At 52.7% G+C, this 19,542-nt stretch overlaps 1 protein-coding gene across 1 annotated transcript in view; it reads left to right on the top strand.

Annotated features, from left to right (window-relative positions):
• LOC132459653 (adhesion G-protein coupled receptor V1) overlaps positions 1-19,542 on the top strand; it is a 40,470-nt gene that overhangs the window by 7,386 nt on the left and 13,542 nt on the right. Inside the window, exons 2-10 of the mRNA XM_060054313.1 lie at positions 5,971-6,158; positions 7,046-7,195; positions 11,187-11,282; positions 11,797-11,901; positions 12,033-12,146; positions 12,611-12,841; positions 14,206-14,552; positions 16,384-16,654; positions 18,916-19,245. Of these exons, the coding sequence (XP_059910296.1) occupies positions 5,971-6,158; positions 7,046-7,195; positions 11,187-11,282; positions 11,797-11,901; positions 12,033-12,146; positions 12,611-12,841; positions 14,206-14,552; positions 16,384-16,654; positions 18,916-19,245 (1,832 nt within the window). The remainder of the gene's footprint in view (positions 1-5,970; positions 6,159-7,045; positions 7,196-11,186; positions 11,283-11,796; positions 11,902-12,032; positions 12,147-12,610; positions 12,842-14,205; positions 14,553-16,383; positions 16,655-18,915; positions 19,246-19,542) is intronic.

Here is a 19,542-nt window from a genome sequence, read left to right as displayed (position 1 = left end):
GAAATGTTTTGGGGGAATTTCATGGCGAAAGCAGACAGCAGACAGCCGATTTAATGACGTATTCTGAAGCTGCACTCACTTATTAAGTCTCTTAATTTCTTTTCCGCAACTGTGCACAGGGCGAGAATGTCCACTGGTTTAAAAATACAGCGGGCAGAGATGAACATGTGAATCGCAATTATGGGGTTGTGAGCTGACTAGGCCTGGCAGCCCTTACTGAGATGGGACGCTGGGTGGTTTCTGAGGTAGGGCCCGACACACATTGGGACATGGGGCTGGTGGCCTGACTGCAAAATAGCAAAAAATCAACAAACATTGTGAAAAAATTATTTTGTTTTTTATTTTGGAGGGGCAATATTTACCCTGGCCGACCAGTTAAATGTTGTGAATGCAAATGAACCAGAATATTGGAAACCATTTTTTGGACAGTGAGTTGCTTCTCTGTATTTGTGATTTTGAGGATTTCAGGAATTCGTATTGTAACTATATCTTTCTGAAGGCCTGTAGAAAAAAACCTATTTTCAGGCACAGTTTAGGCTACTTTTGTATCATTTCTCAATCCATCAATCAACAACACACACCCTGTTTACTACCCTACAGCCGTGGCACAACAGACAACCGCAATTTCAAACTGATTCCCATTACCCCTTGGACTGACCCAGTGCCTCACTCAAACTATTATTACATATTTTCTTCCGCACAATTGAGTCCTTGTATAGTGTCCTAGTGTCCTCCCGTCTGTCAGACAGTTGACCATCTGCTCGCGGCAGCCTGCCCCGCCCTCTGTGCCCGTGTCAGTTAGCGCGTGCACCTGGCCTCCTCTCAGCGTCCAACGTGAACGTGGAACTGCCGGCGCATTCCAGCCACACAGACCTCAAGCACGGCCGAGGTTAACGACACGGCTCTCTCCCTGGCCCCGGCCGTGTTCCCCGGCCCGTTTCCCCGTCCGCCGCAGGGTGATGGGCGGGTCGGACAGCGGCCTGGCCGGGGTTCGACCACCTGGGGGACGCGTACCGCCGGGGGGGGGTGTGCGTGTGGGCGTCGGGCTAACGACTACGTACAGCACCGCGGGCGGAACATCAGCGACGCCGTGCAGGAGGCAGGGGGGGCCTCGTGGCGGGGATGTGGGCGTGGGAAAGCCCTCGATTAGAGCTCAGAGGTACGCCAGCCCACACACAGGATGTGCGGCTATCGCCCTCCTCCTTTGCCTCCTCAGCTCTGTGAAAACAAGCGTTGTGTTTAAGTCGTATTTATAGTGGAGTTGCAGGCTAGGCATTCCAGGAAAGCCCTTTGATTTCTGACAACTGCCGCTGCGCTGCTCCTGAAAGTGAACTAGAGAGCTCGTAACTTACAGGGGAGGACTCATCTCTCACCGTATTGGTTGCAGTTCACGGCGCATTGTGAAATGGGAACATTTAAAGGGTGTTGCATCAGATTAATACAAGGTATTAATAGGATCAATACAAGGTATTAATATGATGATGTAGTGTTTCTATCGTCAAGGAGCGCAGACACAGATTCAGGCGTCCTCTCCAGAGTGCTGTTCCGTTAAAAAGAGTTTGCGATGCAACTCATGAGCGCCTGACCGCTGACGCGTGCCTCACTCGCCCCCCCCCCCGACCGCCCGGCTGACCTCACACTAACCCTCCAGCCGCTGGGCTGCTCCATAGGGTGAATCACCAGCAGACGGCCGGCTACCATACGCAGACGTACACACACACACACACACCTCTCTCTGGTTCCTACCGGCGGCGGCGGAACACACTGCCGGGCGAGGACGGCCGTGGAGTGGCGGAGCGGCGGCGGTGAATAATGGATGCAGATGACGGTGCGCCGCCACCCGTCAGGGGAAACCCTAGAGGGCGCTCAGAACTCTGACCCCGCGAGCAGCCCTGCAATAAGACACCCTGCCTCTGACAGGGACATCTGATAGACTACCACGTGTGTGTGTGTGTGTGTGTGTGTGTGTGTGTGTGTGTGTGTGTGTGTGTGTGTTTCTGTGTGTGTGTGTGTGTCTGTTGGATGTTACATCTGCAGGAATTCCAAGTGTATCAGCCCCCTGAGATCGGTCATAGGTGCTGAGAGGTGACGGGGGTGGAGGTGGGGTAGGGGTGGTTGAACCTCCACCTCCTGCTGTTGATATCTCCCAGGAATCTCCCCAGCTTTGTTGTTGGCCGCTCGCCTGTCGCAGTTCACACGATGCGGCCTATACAGCTGTCTCGACGACGGGCCATCCGTCATGGTCACATCCATCACCCTTGACAGAGAGGAGGGCGAGAAAGTGAGAGAGGAGGGTCTGACGGAGGGGAACCCAGGAGAGAGGATGGAGGCGGTGACTGACTAACATAGGATCTTGATTCTGGGGCGGTTAGGGTCGTGTGTGTGTGTGTGTGTGTGTGTCTGTGTGTGTGTCTGTGTGTGTGTGTGTGTGTGTGTGTGTGTGTGTGTGTGTTTGTTTTAGTGCCAACACGTTCAAATGTGCACTAAAGTTGAACTATTTCGGCCAGTGTAACATCAATATCCATACAGAGGGATTGTGTACAGTTTGTCAGAGCGAGAGCCGTTTCTGCATTCTGCATATTTTTAGTGTTGACTGAGTGGTCTTTGGCCCGTGAAGAGGGCCGTATCCCAGCGCCCGCTCTTGGTTTCTTTGGCAGTTTGTGATGCGCAGTGTGTGTTCTCACATCTCTGAGCACCCAGTGTTCCCACCTGTCTATGAGAGCCTTGTAGGCTGTGTTTCCCCCCCCCCCCCAATGTAACCCAGGAGGGCCACGTCAGAGCTGGTCACCATATTGGTCGATTTATGTTCTTTTCCACTGCATGAAGAGTGAATGTCGACACTTGCGTCATGCGTTGATATCGGTGTGTGTGTTGATATTTGCAAGCACGTGACAGGCACACGGTGGAGATATTTTGTAGTGACTATGGTGTCCTGGTGCCTTGTAGCTCTCCTGGAGCAAGATGCCTAACATCTGCCTGCCCATTAATTCAATGTGTCTGTATTCACAAGTCACATGGGATAAAAGCATAGATAAAAGCATATAACAAAATGGTAGATTGTAAATGCAGACGCACAAAAAAAACTTATTTCACAAGTGGCCTCTATACCCCGACCGTCCCACCTCCCCGAGACGTCCTTATCAATGCCAGCGGTGTGCGACAGGCTCTCAACGCTGGCTCGAGCAGTGACAGACACATCCGTGGTCCGTCTAGAGCACCACGGCACGGGGGTCAGTGTTGGCACCGGCACTCTGTGCCCAGTACAAAGACCCCCAAACCTCCCCCCCCCCTCCCTGTGTATCATCAGACCTGTGCCATCCGCACAGCAGCTGCCTCGCCTTGGGAGCCCCAACAGCAGAACCACGTCGTCTGGGTCACTGAGCCTCTATAGCACCACGCTTCTGTGTGCGGCTGGCATCAATAGCGGTGTCGGGGTTGGGGTGGTGGAGGGGGATGGTTGGGGATGGTGAGTTGGGCAATTGCGACAGTCCCTATCAAAGAATAGGCTGGCTGAGGTATGTTTTTTGGCACCGTTTGGGGCATCTGCCACGGAGCTATTTAGGCGTGCATGAATTGGCTTTGGATCTTTCAGTAGAGCAGATGCCGTTTAAGAGACTTGTTTAAGTGGAAGGAGCTACGTAAACTAAGTGTCGAACATTGAGGCATGTTTGTGGTTCTTGATTTTTCTGTGAGCGTCTTCAGGGGACGTGTGTTAATTGGTGTGGGTTGACATTACAAAAAAGTGTGTAAGAAATTGACCTAGTGCACAATGTGAGATCTATCATTTTTAAACCTCATTGGGATAACGTTGAACCTGGGCCCATCCTTTGGGCTGGAAAGTCATTAGAGGCGGTTCCAGTGAGGCGGGCATTCGAAAGTCTTTTTTCCCTCTCAAAGACCCCTTAGGCTGAGGTTCAGGAAGTTCCCAACCCCAGGGGAGAGCAACCAGCTTTACCCCCCTCCATGGCTGCCTTTGTCCTGGGACACCATCACTCCACCCCACCAGGGCCTAATCCAATTTTGATGGGTTTCACAGCACACCCTCCACGACTGGCATGTATGCACACATGCACACACAAAGCACGAACACACACAAAAATGCACTCCGACCAACTCAGGGCTCCAGAGTGCGCCTAATTTGGGCGCACATGCGCCTAGAATTCGGGGTAGTGCGACCAAATATTTTATTTGGGCGCATTTATTCGGCATTTATTTAAGGCATTTATTTAATGGTCAAAATATCATTAATCAATGGCGTAAATATCGACGGTGCAACCGGTGCAGCTGCCCGGTTGCCCCCCCCCCCGTCAACAACTCAGCGCAAGGCAGGCACGGTCCAACGCCCCCCCCCCCCCCCCCCCCCCCTCAAAACTTGGGTGCACCATAAATACGTGCTGGTGCACCCAAATTAAAAATGTAGGCGCACCAGTGCACCCAAGGAAAAAGTTAGTCTGGAGCCCTGCAACTTCTACACACAGGCTCTTCTTCTTCCCTCGACTCCTCCTGCTCGTTTGTTGAGGTGACACCCGACAGCCCGTAGCCCGGCCACAGTTTGTTTTCTCCCGCACCGCTCGGCCCGCCAGGCTGATGGATGGCCAAACGCTCTGGCGATCCCCGGAATAACCCAGATCGCTTCAGCAGAAGTGGAACATGTCGTGAAATCATCCAACTTTCCCTCCGGCATTCTCTCCTGTGAATGAAATCGAAGAAAATGGCATGACTTCGCTGCTGAGGCTGTCTCTTTCCTGCCTTGTAATTTAGGGGCAAATTAGGAAGAAATAAATGAGTTGAGCCTGATAAGAGCTGCTGACTGCACCAGTGGAATCGGTGATGAAGGAGGGTGGTGGTCTTAGTGGCGACAGCTTAGCATTAAGTAGAAAGCCCCACCCCAACTTTTCCTACTGGGATGTTTATTTAGTTGTGTTATCCCTGACAACTCTCTCGGAGACTCCTCACCGCGCAAGGAGGATTCTGGGTAAGAGAGTTGAGACGGGAGCTGATTAGCTGATAATGGAGAGGCGGTTCGGGGGAAACGCGAGAGCCCGGTAGACGAGGCCATAGTGAGAGGAGGCACGGTGCTATGAGTCGGTGCAGACGTTCCGTTTACATTACCCCGGTCAGTTACCTGACAGCCTCGGCATATTGAGTTGCGTGTAGGTGTATCTGTTTAGCAGACGCTTATAGCCAACGGTACTTACAGATCAGGTGAAGGACAATCATCAGCTTAAAGTTAATATCGACACACGTCTACAAACACGACCAGGTTAGATAAGACTGTGATAAAGCCATAATTTGTGTTTATTTCTATATTTATTGTTAGTCTCAAGGTCACACATGTTCTCAGGAACGAATCATGAACTCCTCCACTGTCACAGTTATGAAAACAGGAGGATGGCAACAGAAGTAAACAAAAGGAATTATTTGCCACGCGTAAAATGTGTGTCACAATGACCAGCAAGGCCACCACACTGCTGCAGAGGTCTTACAAGCAGTGCTTTAATAACATGTTTCCCCTCCAGACCGTTGACTTCTATCAGGCATCATGTGCTCCAAAAACAAGTTTGAAAGCTGTGACTAACGCATTTTTGTTACTGGGACACACTGCCAAAGTTGGAATTGGAGTGGAAGGCAATTTAAGTGTCTGTTGCACGCTAATTAGTGAGATAAAATTAGACACACTTTAAATGCAAGTATTTGCAGTGTAGGAGTGACGGTTTGTCAGAGTCCACAGAACCCAAGGACAGTGGGGCTGAACTGAGCACACATTGAGCAATGATCCATTACGGAAGAAGGAGATCACTTTCGCATGTCATGAGGCTGTAACAGTCCTATTGCTGATCCCGGCCTATCATTTACACATTACAGTTATAATGGTATTTAACGTTTTCTTAAAAAGAAAAACATGACTATCTTCCTCCAACCCCGGGGGTAATTACCACGTCTGATCTCCCTGCCCCCTCTCCCCCTCAGGAATGCCCCTGTTGCTGCTGCTGGCCGGGGTGATCCTGCTCTGGTCGGACCCCGGCTCCGCATCTGAGCAGGCCGAGCTGATGTTCTTGGGGCAGACCCAGTTCGTGTTCAACGAGAGCAGCGATGCAGTGGTCCGCCTGGTGGTAAAGAGAGAGGGCGACCCTGTCAACGTCACAGTGCTGGTCTTGGTAAGATTCTTCAGAAATGTGCTGCTGATCATAAATGGCAAAAAAACAGCAACAGCATCATGGGCCGTTTTTCTATGGGCATGCATTATGGCCGCTGCGATGGTCTCTGATCGAAGGCTGTTACTCACATATAAACTGATGTCGCTTCCACAAAATGCTAAGCTCTCATAAAAGGTTCAGTATGAAGCTTGTATTCCTACCTCCCATGTGGTTGTTGACGCCGCCATCAAACCAACACATCATGTAAACTCAGACCCAGGAACAAACCGATGGGTTTCAGTCAGTCTCCTTTGGGGGCCTACTCCCCTCCCCTGCTACTGCTCCCCTTGTTCTCAGTGGTCCTGCAGTTGGGCCACCATCGCCGGTGCCCAAGGTACGAGGAGCTCCCCAGGGTTTCTCCCACTGTCACAACACGGGTTGTGGAGGCTGGTCTCCCTCCACGTGGGAGCCCCGGCCAGCTGCTGCCAGCGGTTGTCTGGTACGGGCAGCGCTGGCTGAGGAGCTCCCTGCGGTTCCGGGGATTTCCTCTGCCTCTTGACGGATTTACAGGATCGCCGTCACAGGAGCCAGGATGCCAAGGATACCGAGGGCAGCGGTGGCACCGAGAGAGAGAGAGAGAGAGGAGCCGGGCAGGCCCAGCCAGGTTGACAGAATCACGGCCCCGGTGACACATGAAAAGTGTGGAGGAGAAGTTGGAAAACTAAATGTTGGCGGAAAATGGACGCTTGCGCTCCCTGCGCTGGGGAAGGCGTAGATCTGTACTGGCTCGCTGTCGTTTAGAACTAAATGAAGACAGACTGGTACATTGAGGAGCGCTAGTGGGCTGCTTGTGGCTAGGAAGTGATGTAAACACCGTGTTTATCCCCCCCCCCCCCCCCCCCCCCCAGCTGGAGGGAGAGGACACGGGAGACTTTGTTTCCAGCACGGCCGCAGCCTTCCTGCTGACCTCAGAGTCCATCAAGACCATCTTCATCGGTGTGGAGGACGACAACCTGCCCGAGGCCGACGAGACCTTCACCTTCAACCTCAGAATACAGGTATGCGTGCAGTCTGGCCTTTGTGTGTGTGTGTGTGTGTGTGTGTGTGTGTGTGTGTGTGTGTGTGTGTGTGTGTGTGTCTGTGTGTGTCTGTGTGTGTGTGTGTGTGTGTGTGTGTGTGTGTGTGTGTGTGTGTGTGTGTGTGTGTGTGTGTGTGTGTGTGGGGGGGGGTTTGCGTGTGTGTGTTTGTGTGCGGTGAACTTTCATTCCGTTCTGTGTGACATTTTCCTCTCTGGAGAAACTCCACAAAGTTTTACTGTTCTGTTTTTATTCCAACCCCTAAGCATCTTAAAACCTCACCCCAAGTCTAACCAATGGAGAGTTCCTGTGTGTGTGTGTGTGGGCATGCGTGTGTCTGTGGGCGAGGTTTGGGGGGGGGGGGGGGGGGTGGGTGGGGGGGCATCCCTTGCCTTTCAACCCCTGCAGCTGTAAGGGCTTTGATGTCTCTGCTCTATGGGCCTCCTGCATGGCTGGCCCAGGGTGCAGCGAAGAAGTGGAGGCCTGACAAAAGGGGCTCCCCTTCCTAAAGACCCCTCTGAGAGCAGGGTTCCAGCGGTGGACGGCCTCCACAGCCTCACCTCACGTCAGACAAACAGCCAGAAACCCCGTTTTGCAGATGCCGTCGCCACTGCAGCGGATTGAGCCCACAAATGTGTTTCTCAAAAAAAAGGAACACATTGTGAAGCAGTGTGTGAGACTTTGTTCGTCGGCTGTAAAGTAAAGCATTCAAAGAATATAAACGGAATAGCCGAGCCCTGGTGGGAGGGAGCGTGAATACCTCTCTGTGCTCCGTGACACATCACAGGGCAGCGGGAGCAAAGGAAACCGAGGCGTTTTTTTCGTATTTGCCTCCTGCCGTTGTCTTCTTTGTGGAGTTTCTATGCTGCGGCTTCAGTCACTATGTACTTGTTCCTCACTCTTAATTTTGTTGCGTTTGCATTGTAGACGCTTACCCTGTCGAAGGAATGCCTCATGTAGCATGAAGTGCGGGGATGTCTGTACCTAGCAGCTATCTCCATGGTAATATCTGATGGATAAGGACGGTGTATTTGTGTGTGTGTGTGTGTGTGTGTGTGTGTGTGTGTGTGTGCATTCGGAGGCATGCCCATACACACACTGTCTGAGTGCCTGATGTCTCCAGACAGGTCAAAAAGACTGGGCCACAAAACACCGGTTAGTCTCAGCGACGTCAGCTCGCCTCATGACAACATTGGTCACCACCAGCCAAACCTCTTCACCAGGCGGTCACGGCGGCCATTTGATACAACCCATTTTGGAAGAGTTTTGATTTTCCCCACACGGTGAATCCCCATACATTGGACAAGCATTAGCAGAAGGGCCGGGGGCCGTCCAGCCGACCATGTGTTTACACTACAGAGGGGACAAAGCTCCTGCCAAGTGCTACGCTATCGGCTTACCGGGACACCGCCCGGGGGAAGCGACCGAGAGCGCCGCCCGATCAAACAGAAAGTGAGAGGAAGCGGGGGCTCAGGGGGCTAAACCCGTCGTTTGTGGACAGCTTGATGAACGACCGCGTCCGCTCGTGTTATGGTTCACGGCGGCTGGCTGGGCAGATGTGGTGCACGGCGCAGGTTTCCGTAAACCCGGGCCGTATTCCCTGTGGACTCTCCGGGGATGGGAGCAGGTGGTGGGGTGGTGCTGGATGGGTGCAGCCCTCGCTGACGCTGCCGGTGCTCCGGGCATTGTGCCGGCAGATGTGGAAGAATCGGAGAAGGAAGAACGGTCAGGGCCAGACTGGAAGACTAATGGGGATAGGGAAAAATGCTAAATCCTGTGTGTGTGTTTCTGTGCACCCATGGGTGTGTACGTGTGAGCGTGTGTGTCTGTCTGTGTGTGTGTCTGTGTGTCTTTGTGTGCGCATATGTGCTTGAGTGCCTGTGTGCCAGTGTGTGTGTGTGTGTGTGTGTGTGTGTGTGTGTGTGTGTGTGTGTGTGTGTGTGTGTGTGTGTGTTTGCATGCGCGGGTGCATGTCTGCCTGTGCTGTGTCTATGTGCCTGTGTGTATGTGTGTGGGTGCATGTCTGCCTGTATGTGTGTGTGTGTGTGTGAGTGCGCCTGTGTTTGTGTCCATCTGTGCCACAGGGAGCAGCCTCCTGGACCAGGGTAGGGCCTGGCCTGTGAGAGCGTGTCGATTGTGTGTCTGCGTGTCGGCCGCTACAAGAGCTCAGCGACTCAAAGAAAGCTCTGTTACAGCTGGGAAAGCCCTGTGAATAGAGGGGGGTAGGGGGAGAGGGGAGAGGGCTTTCTCTTTCTCACCCTCTTGCTCCTTCTTGCTCTCTCTCTCTTTCTCTCGCCCTTTCTCTTTCTCTGTCTCTCACTCCCTTTCTCTGTTTCTCTTTCTCTTTCCTGTTCGCTCTCCCTATCCCTCTCTCTACCCCTTTCTCTTTTTCTCTCTCTCTCTCTCTCTCTCTCTCTCTCGCTCTCGCTCTCGCTCTCGCTCTCCCTGTCTCTCAGTCTCTCTTTTTTGTTGTGCTATTATTTATTTTACAACTGAACACAGATAGAACCATCAGTGTAGCTGTTTCTTGCCCTGGGCCTCCCCCATGCTGTGCCAAAAAAACAAAACAAATCAATTCTGTGTAGGGCTCTGTAATTGGCTTTTGACCAGAGGCAGCAGTGCCAGAAATCATCGCTCTGTCTCCTCACCATGCCACTGCACAAACACACGCTGCACATTCATCTGAAGCCTGAACAGATGTTCGACAATGCCCGACAATGATTTCCAATGTGCGAGCGCGCTCCAAACACATCGCAGGGTGGTCGCCAAAACCAAAAGAAAACCGGCACCGGAGACATGACTGAAAAACTAGGAGCAGGCTTGGCTGGCTCTCCTCTGAGGAACAGACAACTCTTCTGGGGAGGAAAACTAAGCGGTTCCGTTGCTAATATATTGTGTGTTTCTTTTGAGGCAGAAAAACACAACTCGATTTCTGCGCTTGGCAGAGCCGCTGTGTGGTGATGATTGTGAGTGGGGACAGTTTGCGCCTCAGGTCTGAGTTCTGATTGAAAGAGCCCAGCGGTCCTTAACACGCCTGCTTGGAGCCAGCCTGGCAGAGCGGTCCTGAAGCTGCTGCTGGGAGCCAGCCTGGCAGAGCGGTCCTGAGGCTGCTGCATAGAGCCAGCCTGGCAGAGCGGTCCTGAAGCTGCTGCTGCATAGAGCCAGCCTGGCAGAGCGGCCCTGAAGCTGCTGCTGGGAGCCAGCCTGGCAGAGCGGTCCTGAAGCTGCTGCATAGAGCCAGCCTGGCAGAGCGGCCCTGAAGCTGCTGCTGGGAGCCAGCCTGGCAGAGCGGTCCTGAAGCTGCTGCTGCATAGAGCCAGCCTGGCAGAGCGGTCCTGAAGCTGCTGCTGGGAGCCAGCCTGGCAGAGCGGCCCTGAAGCTGCTGCATAGAGCCAGCCTGGCAGAGCGGTCCTGAAGCTGCTGCTGGGAGCCAGCCTGGCAGAGCGGTCCTGAAGCTGCTGCATAGAGCCAGCCTGGCAGAGAGGTCCTGAAGCTGCTGCTGGGAGCCTGCCTGGCAGAGCGGTCCTGAAGCTGCTGCATAGAGCCAGCCTGGCAGAGAGGTCCTGAAGCTGCTGCTGGGAGCCTGCCTGGCAGAGCGGTCCTGAAGCTGCTGCATAGAGCTAGCCTGGCAGAGAGGCCCTGAAGCCCGCTGAGTAGAGTTCGCCTAACCCTAACCCTAACCCTGGGAGCCAGCCTGCCACAGGGGCCGGGCCGGGGGGCAGGGCCAGGTCAAGCGCCTCCTGCCTTGGTGCCGTCGCTCTGGCTGGGACCTCTCGTTCGTAAAGGGGAGCGCTCAAGGGAACTCAGTGGAAAGGGCAGGGTCTTCGTTTGATTTGGGCTTTTTCTTTATGTGTGTGAATTCACAAACCAATTAACCGCTTTTTCTTTTTGGGAATCCTTCTCTGTGTTAAAGGGGAACATGGGATCTATGGAAAGCTAACCTTCACCTCACCACTCCTTCTTACCTTCCCAGAGCTCGTCCAATGGCGTGATACTGGGGACGCCGAACAAAGCCACCGTCACCATCCTGTCCAACGACAACGCCTTTGGAATCATTGCCTTCAACTCTGTAAGAACCCCACCAACTTTTTAAATTATAAAAAATAAATCAATTAAATATGAATATATCATCTCCGTAGAATTAGTTTTGTAAATCTTCGCCAGGGCAATGCGTTGGTATTTTCACGGGTAACTATGGCAACGTCTTCTTATCGGAGATCAGTTGACCTCCCTACTGCCAGAGGGGTTCTTACCGACAAACGATTTGACTTACTGAGGGTCGATACAGCCCCTCCAGCCTTAGTCGGTGTGCTAGACTGCTGGTTCTGTACTCCAGACGGCCTTTCCTGCCCTTTGATTTTTCTTAAGCTTGTTTCATTGTTTGTTTTCTCTGGGATGGCCAGACTATTTTTACAAATTTGCTGAACTGCTTATTTTGACACTTGCAATTTTCAAGCAATGTGCGAGTGAATTGTACTTGATACTTACAGTTTGTTATTTTTATAAAACCACACTATATCTTTATCGCTTGTTTTCTCATTATTAAAAAAAAAAACTTCCCACCGGATGCACACTCCCCTCAGACCGAAGAGATCACCGTGGATGAACCAAAGAACGGCAGCCATCTTGTGCCGCTGACCTTGGTCAGAGAGAAGGGCACGTATGGAACGGTGACCGTCCACTATGAGGTAAGAGCTCTAAGGACATAAGGACCCAAACTCACAGAAAGATCCAAACATGGCTCACACCAATTTGATCCAAGTCTGAGCCGCGGTCCATATGAGCCTCCCCTCACCAGTGTGCTCCTCCTACCTGCCAGGTGTCCGGGGGTCCGAACCCGGCCATCGAGGACCTCAGCCCGGACAGAGGGAACATCACCATCCCCCCCGGCATGGCCGTGGTGGTCTTCAACATCTCCATCCAGAACGACCAGGTAGGCAGGAGCCCTGAACCCAGGCCTTATGTCGTGAAGTCGTTTATCCAGTGGCTGTCCCCTCAGTTCAGTCACAATCAGAACAGACACTCGATAGGAGTGCCTCTGCACTGTGCTGCACAAGATGGTTCCTCAGGAAGAAAAGAGTCACTGCACTAGTAAGACCACCAGGCTAGTGTACAGATATTAAACATATCTTTTTTTATTAATGGTAGTCAAGTGCAGTGGCTGTTCCAGATTGAATTATCCTTCTCATGTCCTTCTCATGTTCTTCTTGTGTGTGTGTGTGTGTGTGTGTGTGTGTGTGTGTGTGTGTGTGTGTGTGTGTGTGTGTGTGTGCGCGCGTGTGTGTGTGCGTACGTACATGCGTGTGTGTGTCTACTTGTGTGTGTGTGTTTGTGAGTGCGTGTGTGTGTGTGTGTGTGTGTCTTCTTGTGTGTGTGTGTGTCCTCTCCCTCCTCCAGACCCCCGAGGACGACGAGGTGTTCTGGGTGCGTCTGACGGGCGTGGCGGGCGGGGCCCTCCTGCGGCCCAACGGCAGCATGGTGGCCCTGAGGGTCCGGCGCAACGACAGCCCGCTGCGCTTCTCCCAGGCCTCGCTGGGGGTCCCCGAGACGGCCGGGGTCATCACCCTCACTGTCACCCGGGGCCGTCTCACCGAGGGGGGCCCGCTCATCGGCTCCGACGATACCGAGGTGGGTGGTCACGATTTGTTGGTGTGTGTGTGTGTGTGTGTGTGTGTGTGTGTGTGTGTGTGTGTGTGTGTGTGTGTGTGTTCGTGTGTGTGTGTGTGTGTGTGTGTGTGTGTGTGTGTGTGTGTGTGTGTGTGTGTGTTCGTGTGTGTGTGTGTGTGTGTGTGTGTGTGTGTGTTTGCTGTTACAGGGTTAGGGGGTCATTGGTCATAGGGTGGTAAAGTGCTGGGGTTGGACTTGCTCAGGAGGTAGAGCAGGTTGGCTGTTAACCGGAGGGATGCTGGTTCAATCCCCGGCTCCTCCTAGCTGAGTGTCGAGGTGTCCCTGAGCAAGGCACCTCATCCAGACTGCTCCCGACGAGCTGGCTGTCGCCCTGCGTGGTTGACACCGCCGTCGGTGTGTGTGTGTGAATGTGTGCATGAGCCGTTGTGAGTCGCTTTGGATTCAAGCCTCTGCTAAACGCCGTAAATGTAAATCCAGAAAGCGGTGGACTCATGACGAGCGTTCAGTGCCAGCGTTGCCACCGTGTTCCTACGGAGTCGGACGTTGAAGCCAAACCGAGAGCTCGTGATTCCCTCGGCATAGCGCACCGCCCGTATTTTCCACCTCGACGCTGACCTCAAGAAGCGCATCCAATCAGATTACAGCTTTGTTAGGCGTTCTGAAGCCGGCGGACTCTTAAAACAAACTGCTTTTTTCACTTCTAAACCTAAATGTTTCCTCTTATGTTTAATTAGTCCAAAGCACCCAAACTCCCGTACGTTGGCGAGCTAGATTCCGACCGCCACACCACACCGCTGGAAGCCCTGTTGGCCGCTGACAGGGTCTGGATGCACCACCACTTACCCGCTAGTCCCCCCAAATAAAGTTACACTCAAGCTCCCTCCTCGACGGAGACTCTTTTAACAACGGAAACACCAGAGAAACACAAACAGCAGCTGTCAGGGTGTTTCCTAGACTGGCTACCCCCCTCCCATTCTGCCGGCGATTTGAATTCGCCCTGCAGAAGGGTCTGGAGAGGACCAATACATTTCTTTCTGCTTCCGATATGCTTTTGCGGGAGCCAATCACCAAGCAGACTTTTCCCTCTGGCGCGCTATTGGCTGGTTTAACACAATGACGACAGGGAAGCGGCGGCAGGCCGCCATTTGCGTACAGAGTCAGTTGAACTAGGCCCCGTTGACCACGCCTCTTGTGCTGAAGACAATGACAGCAGCCTCCCCGGACCAACGTGCAATCTACCGTTGAGGTGTTTCCCCCTCTCCAGTCGTCCTACATATGTTCGGTCGTGGGGCAGAGCTTTGGGGACCCACCTTCCCGTTCCCCCATGTATCCCAGTCCTCACGCCTCCCCCCCCCCCCCCCCAGGTGTCCGTGGACTACGTGGTAGTCAGCGGCCACGGGGCCGCCAGCGCCACGCCCGCCGTGGACTTCACGGACCTCCAGGCGGTCCGCACGCTCACCTTCCCGCCCTTCGTGTACGAGGCGCAGCTGCAGTTCAACGTGAGCGACGACGCGGTGCCGGAGATCGCCGAGTCGTTCAGCGTGGTGCTGCGGGAGGACAGCGTGCGCGGCGACGCCGTGCTGGTGGCACCCGCCGCCGCGCTGGTCACCATCGAGCCCAACGACAAGCCGCACGGCGTGCTGTCCCTGGTCGCCGCCGCCGCCGCCACTCCTGGCCGGCCGGTCAGCATCAACGAGGACGTCACGCAGAGGTGGGCGAAGAAGAAGAAGAATCCCTCAGATGTTTTATTTTGGATTTTTTATTCAACCTGTATTTAACAAGATAAAAGTCTCATTGAGGTTTTAAATCTCCCTTCCAAGAGAGACCCGGCCAAGAGCGTAGCATACAACCAACATATACCAAATACATTAGGTTTCCCAACATGGTCTCACAGGAATCCGTGAATTGACTACGGTCGGACGCTTAACTCGAAATCCGTGGCCACATCACGGAAACACGCCGATATCCGTGTGTGAGCCACGGAATAACAGTGTCATTTACTTGCATTGGAGCAAATTCCGTGGCCACATCACGGACAATTGAAGTGATTCCGTCAGACCACCACGGATTTTGAGTTAAGCCTCCGCTGTGGTCAAATGTGGCACACACACAGATTGAAACGGGAGCACACACACAGATTGAAACGGGAATCTGTGTGTATCATTGTAATTTACTTGCATTGGAGCAACTTCCGTGGACACAACAAGGACAATTTAAGTGTTTCAGTGAGACCACCCCGGGTTTTGAGTTTAGCCCCCGTGGTCGACTCGCTCGTTGAAACGGGGATCCGTGTGTGAGCCACGGAACATCAGCGTCATTAACTTGCATTGGAGCGAATTCCGTGGCCACATCACGGAAATCGGCGTGTTTCCGTGATGTGTCATTTCACGGATTCCTGTGAGACCAGGTTGTAGGTTTCATACAAACATAATGATAAAATTATTAAAATGAAAAAAACATTAAAACATTAATTGTGTACACAAGTTTAAAATACTTTTACATTTACATTTATTTAGCTGACGCCTTAACAACGACTTACAATCTGTGAAGCGTAGTTTAAAAAAAAGAGTATCTAAGACCAAAACAGAAGATTTGTACATGGGTTGAGATATCCACAACATCTTATTATTTTAAGTTCAGCACTTTGATTTGTAATGATATGGCATTAATAGTCTAGAATGCACTGTGTGCATCTAACCAGAGCATATAATCCAGTCCACAAATCTGATTGCCCAGCTACATCTTGCATCTTCATTTAGCTGGTTTTATTATATATCTATATAACTTTCTGTAAGGATGTAAACAATAATCCATCCGATCTACTCTCCCCTCCCCTCGTCATCTCCTCTCCACTCTTCTACCCTCCTCTCTCCTCTCTCCTCCTCTCCCCTCCTATCTCCTCTCCCCCTCTCCTCTCCTCTCCCCTCCTCCTCTCCACCTCTCCCCTCCTCCCTTTCTCTCCCCTCCTCTCCTCTCCTCTACCCTCTTCTCCCCTCCTCTCCCCTCTTCCCCTCATCTCCTCTTCTCTCCTCTCCCCTCTTCTCCCCTCCTCTCTCCTACTCTCCTCTCCTCCTCTCCCCTCCTCCCCTCCTCTCCTCTCCCATCCTCTCCCCTCCTCTCCTCCTCTCCTCTCCCCTCTTCCCTCCCCCCTTCTCCCCTCCTCTCTCCTACTCTCCCCTCCTCTCTCCTCCTCTCCCCTACTCCCCTCCTCTCCCCCTCCCCTCCTCTCCTCTCCTGTCCTCTCCCCTCTTTTCCCCTCCTCTCCTCTCCCCTCCTCTCCTCTCCCCTCCTCTCCTCTCCTCTCCTCTTCTCTCCTCTCCTCTCCTCTCCTCTCCTCTCCTCTCCCCTCTTCTCCCCTCCTCTCCTCTCCCCTAATCTCCTCTCCTCTTCCCTCCTCTCCCCTCCTCTCCCCTCCTCTCCTCTCCCCTCCTTTTCTCTCCTCTCCTCTCCTCTTCTCTCCTCTCCTCTCCCCTCTTCTCCCCTCCTCTCCTCTCCTCTCCTCTCCTTTCCCCTCCTACCGTCCCCCGGGGTTCGAACGTTAGATTCGAGGGGATCTCCGTGGTGAGGAACGGGGGTAACCACGGCGAGGTGTCCGTCAACTGGACCGTGAGCCGTAACTCCACCCCCGGCGTGCCCGTGTCCGACGACCTGACGCCCGCGGCGGGCACGCTGCTGTTCGCCGCCGGCCAGACCAGCGCCGTGCTGGTGCTGGACGTGGTCCCCGACAACCTCCCCGAAGAGGCAGAGGCCTTCCTCCTCCGGCTGCTGCCCGACACCGTGACCGGGGGAGCGGAGGTGGATGAGCCCATGGAGGTCAGTAGAGAGAGAGAGAGAGAGAGAGAGAGAGAGAGAGAGAGAGAGAGAGAGAGAGAGAGAGAGAGAGAGAGAGAGAGAGAGAGAGTATCAATGATTTACCACTATTCTCTTAATGTGGCTCAATCACACACTATTGTATGCATATGCCTGTATTGCTCACCCATTCGTGTATACCCATCAATGCGTATGTGTTTGCATGTGTGTCCCTGTGTACGTGTGTGTGTTTGTCCGTGCATGTGAACATTTGTGTTTTTGTGTGTGTGTGTGTGTGTGTGTGTGTGTGTGTGTGTGTGTGTGTGTGTGTGCATTCTAAATATGTGGGTGGTTGGGTGAGACAGGCAATTTTTATAGCTTCCATCTTTAACCCAGTTTCTGTCCTGCGGCGATGTGTGAAAGCAGTGGGCAGATCAGACTCACTTTGTGTTCAGCTCATTGGATTTGACACATATTACCCCCCACCCACACCGAACACACACGCACACACACACACACACACACACACACACACACACACACACACACACACACACACACACACACACACACACACACACACACACACACACACACACAGCAACAGCCTCCCCAGGGTTTGGGGGGTGACGGCGGAGAGTCTGTCGGCCATGTGTCTGTTGACAGTTCCGCACAACATTCCCGTAAGGATTAACCGGAACAGAACCTTCCTCGTTTGTGGTAAAGCGTTCGGTAAACGGACGCTACGCCTCATTTAGATCTCAAACTTTGGATCAGCGTAGACAAAGGAAGAGCCAGCCCCCTGGGAACAGGTCGGAGCTGAGTGGCCACTGGGTCGGGCTGACCGGCCCCTGGGTCAGAGCGGGGCTGTGAGGGTCACCGGAGGTACCCAGGTCACCAGAGGTAGCCGGCTCCAGTGAGTTAATTAAAGAGGAGGAGGCTGAGCTGGATTTAGCTCGCCGCTCTGTTCTAGTGTTCACAGTCGCGGTCTTCTCTCCCTCTCTCTCTCAAACTCTCACTCTCACTCTCACTCTCACTCTCACTCTCACTCTCACTCTCTCTCTCTCTCTCTCTCTCTCTCTCTCTCTCTCTCTCTCTCTCTCATTCCCTCTCTCTCTCTCTCTCTCCCTCTTGATGCACCTTTGAATCATAGTTCCGAAATCTCTGCATCCTTGCAACACATTCAATCAAAAGAGAGGAATAATTCTGTCAAATAAATATTTATTTAATTTATTTTCTTTTATTATTTAATTTTGTATCACTTCACCACCAGATGATTCACTTTTTCGCTTTGGTTCCTCTCCCTTCCAGGGGTTTTGTTATGAGACCCTCAGACTAAAGCTCCAATCTAAACCCCTCAGACAAGGCCCAGTGAATCCATCTCATAAAGGTTGCAAGATAGCACAGCGAACAAAGGCTGTATTTCTCCCGCCCAAAAGGGTCCCAGGTTCGATTCCCCAGCCTCTGAAGACTACCCACCTGTAGGCATCCCTAAGCAAGACGTACTGATCCTCGAAACCAGCTCCTGAATGACATGGACCTGAATTCAATTCACTGTGATACACTCAGGAAGGATACAACCGTCTGTTACACAACTCAGTAAGACGAACTGCATCAACGATTGATACGGTCTGTAGCAGAGCTCTCTCAATACTCAGCAGAAGGAAGGAAGGACACAGAGCTCAAGGTAAACCCTTCTATGGAGCAGAGGAGGGGACACTGAGTGCCCAACCTCCACGGCTCGGGCTAGGCCTGTACAACAACACCTTTCATATACAGTACATATACTATGTACTATAAGTACTATATACATAATGTACTCGGAATGCCTCCGAGTTCATGTCCTTCCGACAGCCACATTTTTATTTTTCCTTTATTTATTTAAAGGACAGTGCACATTAATCTACATTTCTGTAAATGTGCCAGTGTTAGCCAGCAGGCTCATTTTCAACTGTACTCCTTTGGCAAGATATTAAGCTAGGCACAGGATGGCTGAAAAGTAAAACATATTAAAGAATACCCACAGCAACAGATTACAAAAGTATACCATGATGCCAATCGACAAACCACCATGGGTTTGACCCGGCCTCACTCTAAGAGAAAGAGACGTCACGTCAGTATTCAGGTCTTCTTTCCTCATCGTGCTCGTCTCCCACTGCTGCGTCTGATTCGCCGGTCGCGCCACCCCACTCCCCCGTCTGCCGCCGACACTAAGCCCCGCCCCCCACCCACCACAGGGTCTGAGGCTTATGACCTCTCACCTCCACACCCCCTCCTCCCCCCAGGTGGTGTTCTACCTCCGGGACAGCGACGACGTGTACGGCTCCTTCGGCTTCGACCCTCGGGAGGAGCAGAGCATCCAGAGCCACCTGGACGGCCGCTTCCTGTCCCTCAGCTTCCTGCGGCAGGGCGGGGCCCTGGGGGCCGTGGCCCTGGGGCTGACGGCCCTCTACCTCCCCGCGGGGCCCCTGGACCCCAGCCTGGCCCGGGACCACGTCCTCAACGTCAGCCGCTCGCTCAGCCTGCGCTTCTCCGACGGCCAGCAGCGGGCGGGGCTGGTGCTTCCCATCAGGAACGACGCCTTCCTGCAGAACGGAGCGCACTTCCTCATACTGGTGGGTGGGGAGGATGATGATGATGATGATGATGATTGGCTGAAGTTTAGGTTTTGTTTGTCTCATGCAAAGTCGTTTCCATCGTTTGACCAGCAGGGAAATGCCTAATTAGCCAGCCCCCTTCGGCAGTGCTTAGATAATATATTATTATTATTGAATTTTTTTACTACAAAAATTACTAGTATTTATAAAATCATATCGAGCAAAGTAAAATTGTAAATACAATTTAATTAAATCACGGAATGTGTTTCTATATATATCGGTACAGATGATACTGTATGAAAAACGGTATTTATA

The sequence above is a fragment of the Gadus macrocephalus genome, chromosome 6 (genome assembly GCF_031168955.1).
Source record: "Gadus macrocephalus chromosome 6, ASM3116895v1".
Classification (NCBI taxonomy): Eukaryota; Metazoa; Chordata; class Actinopteri; order Gadiformes; family Gadidae; genus Gadus; species Gadus macrocephalus.
Note: the sequence above shows the minus strand (reverse complement) of the source record. Positions and strands in the feature narration are given on the sequence as shown.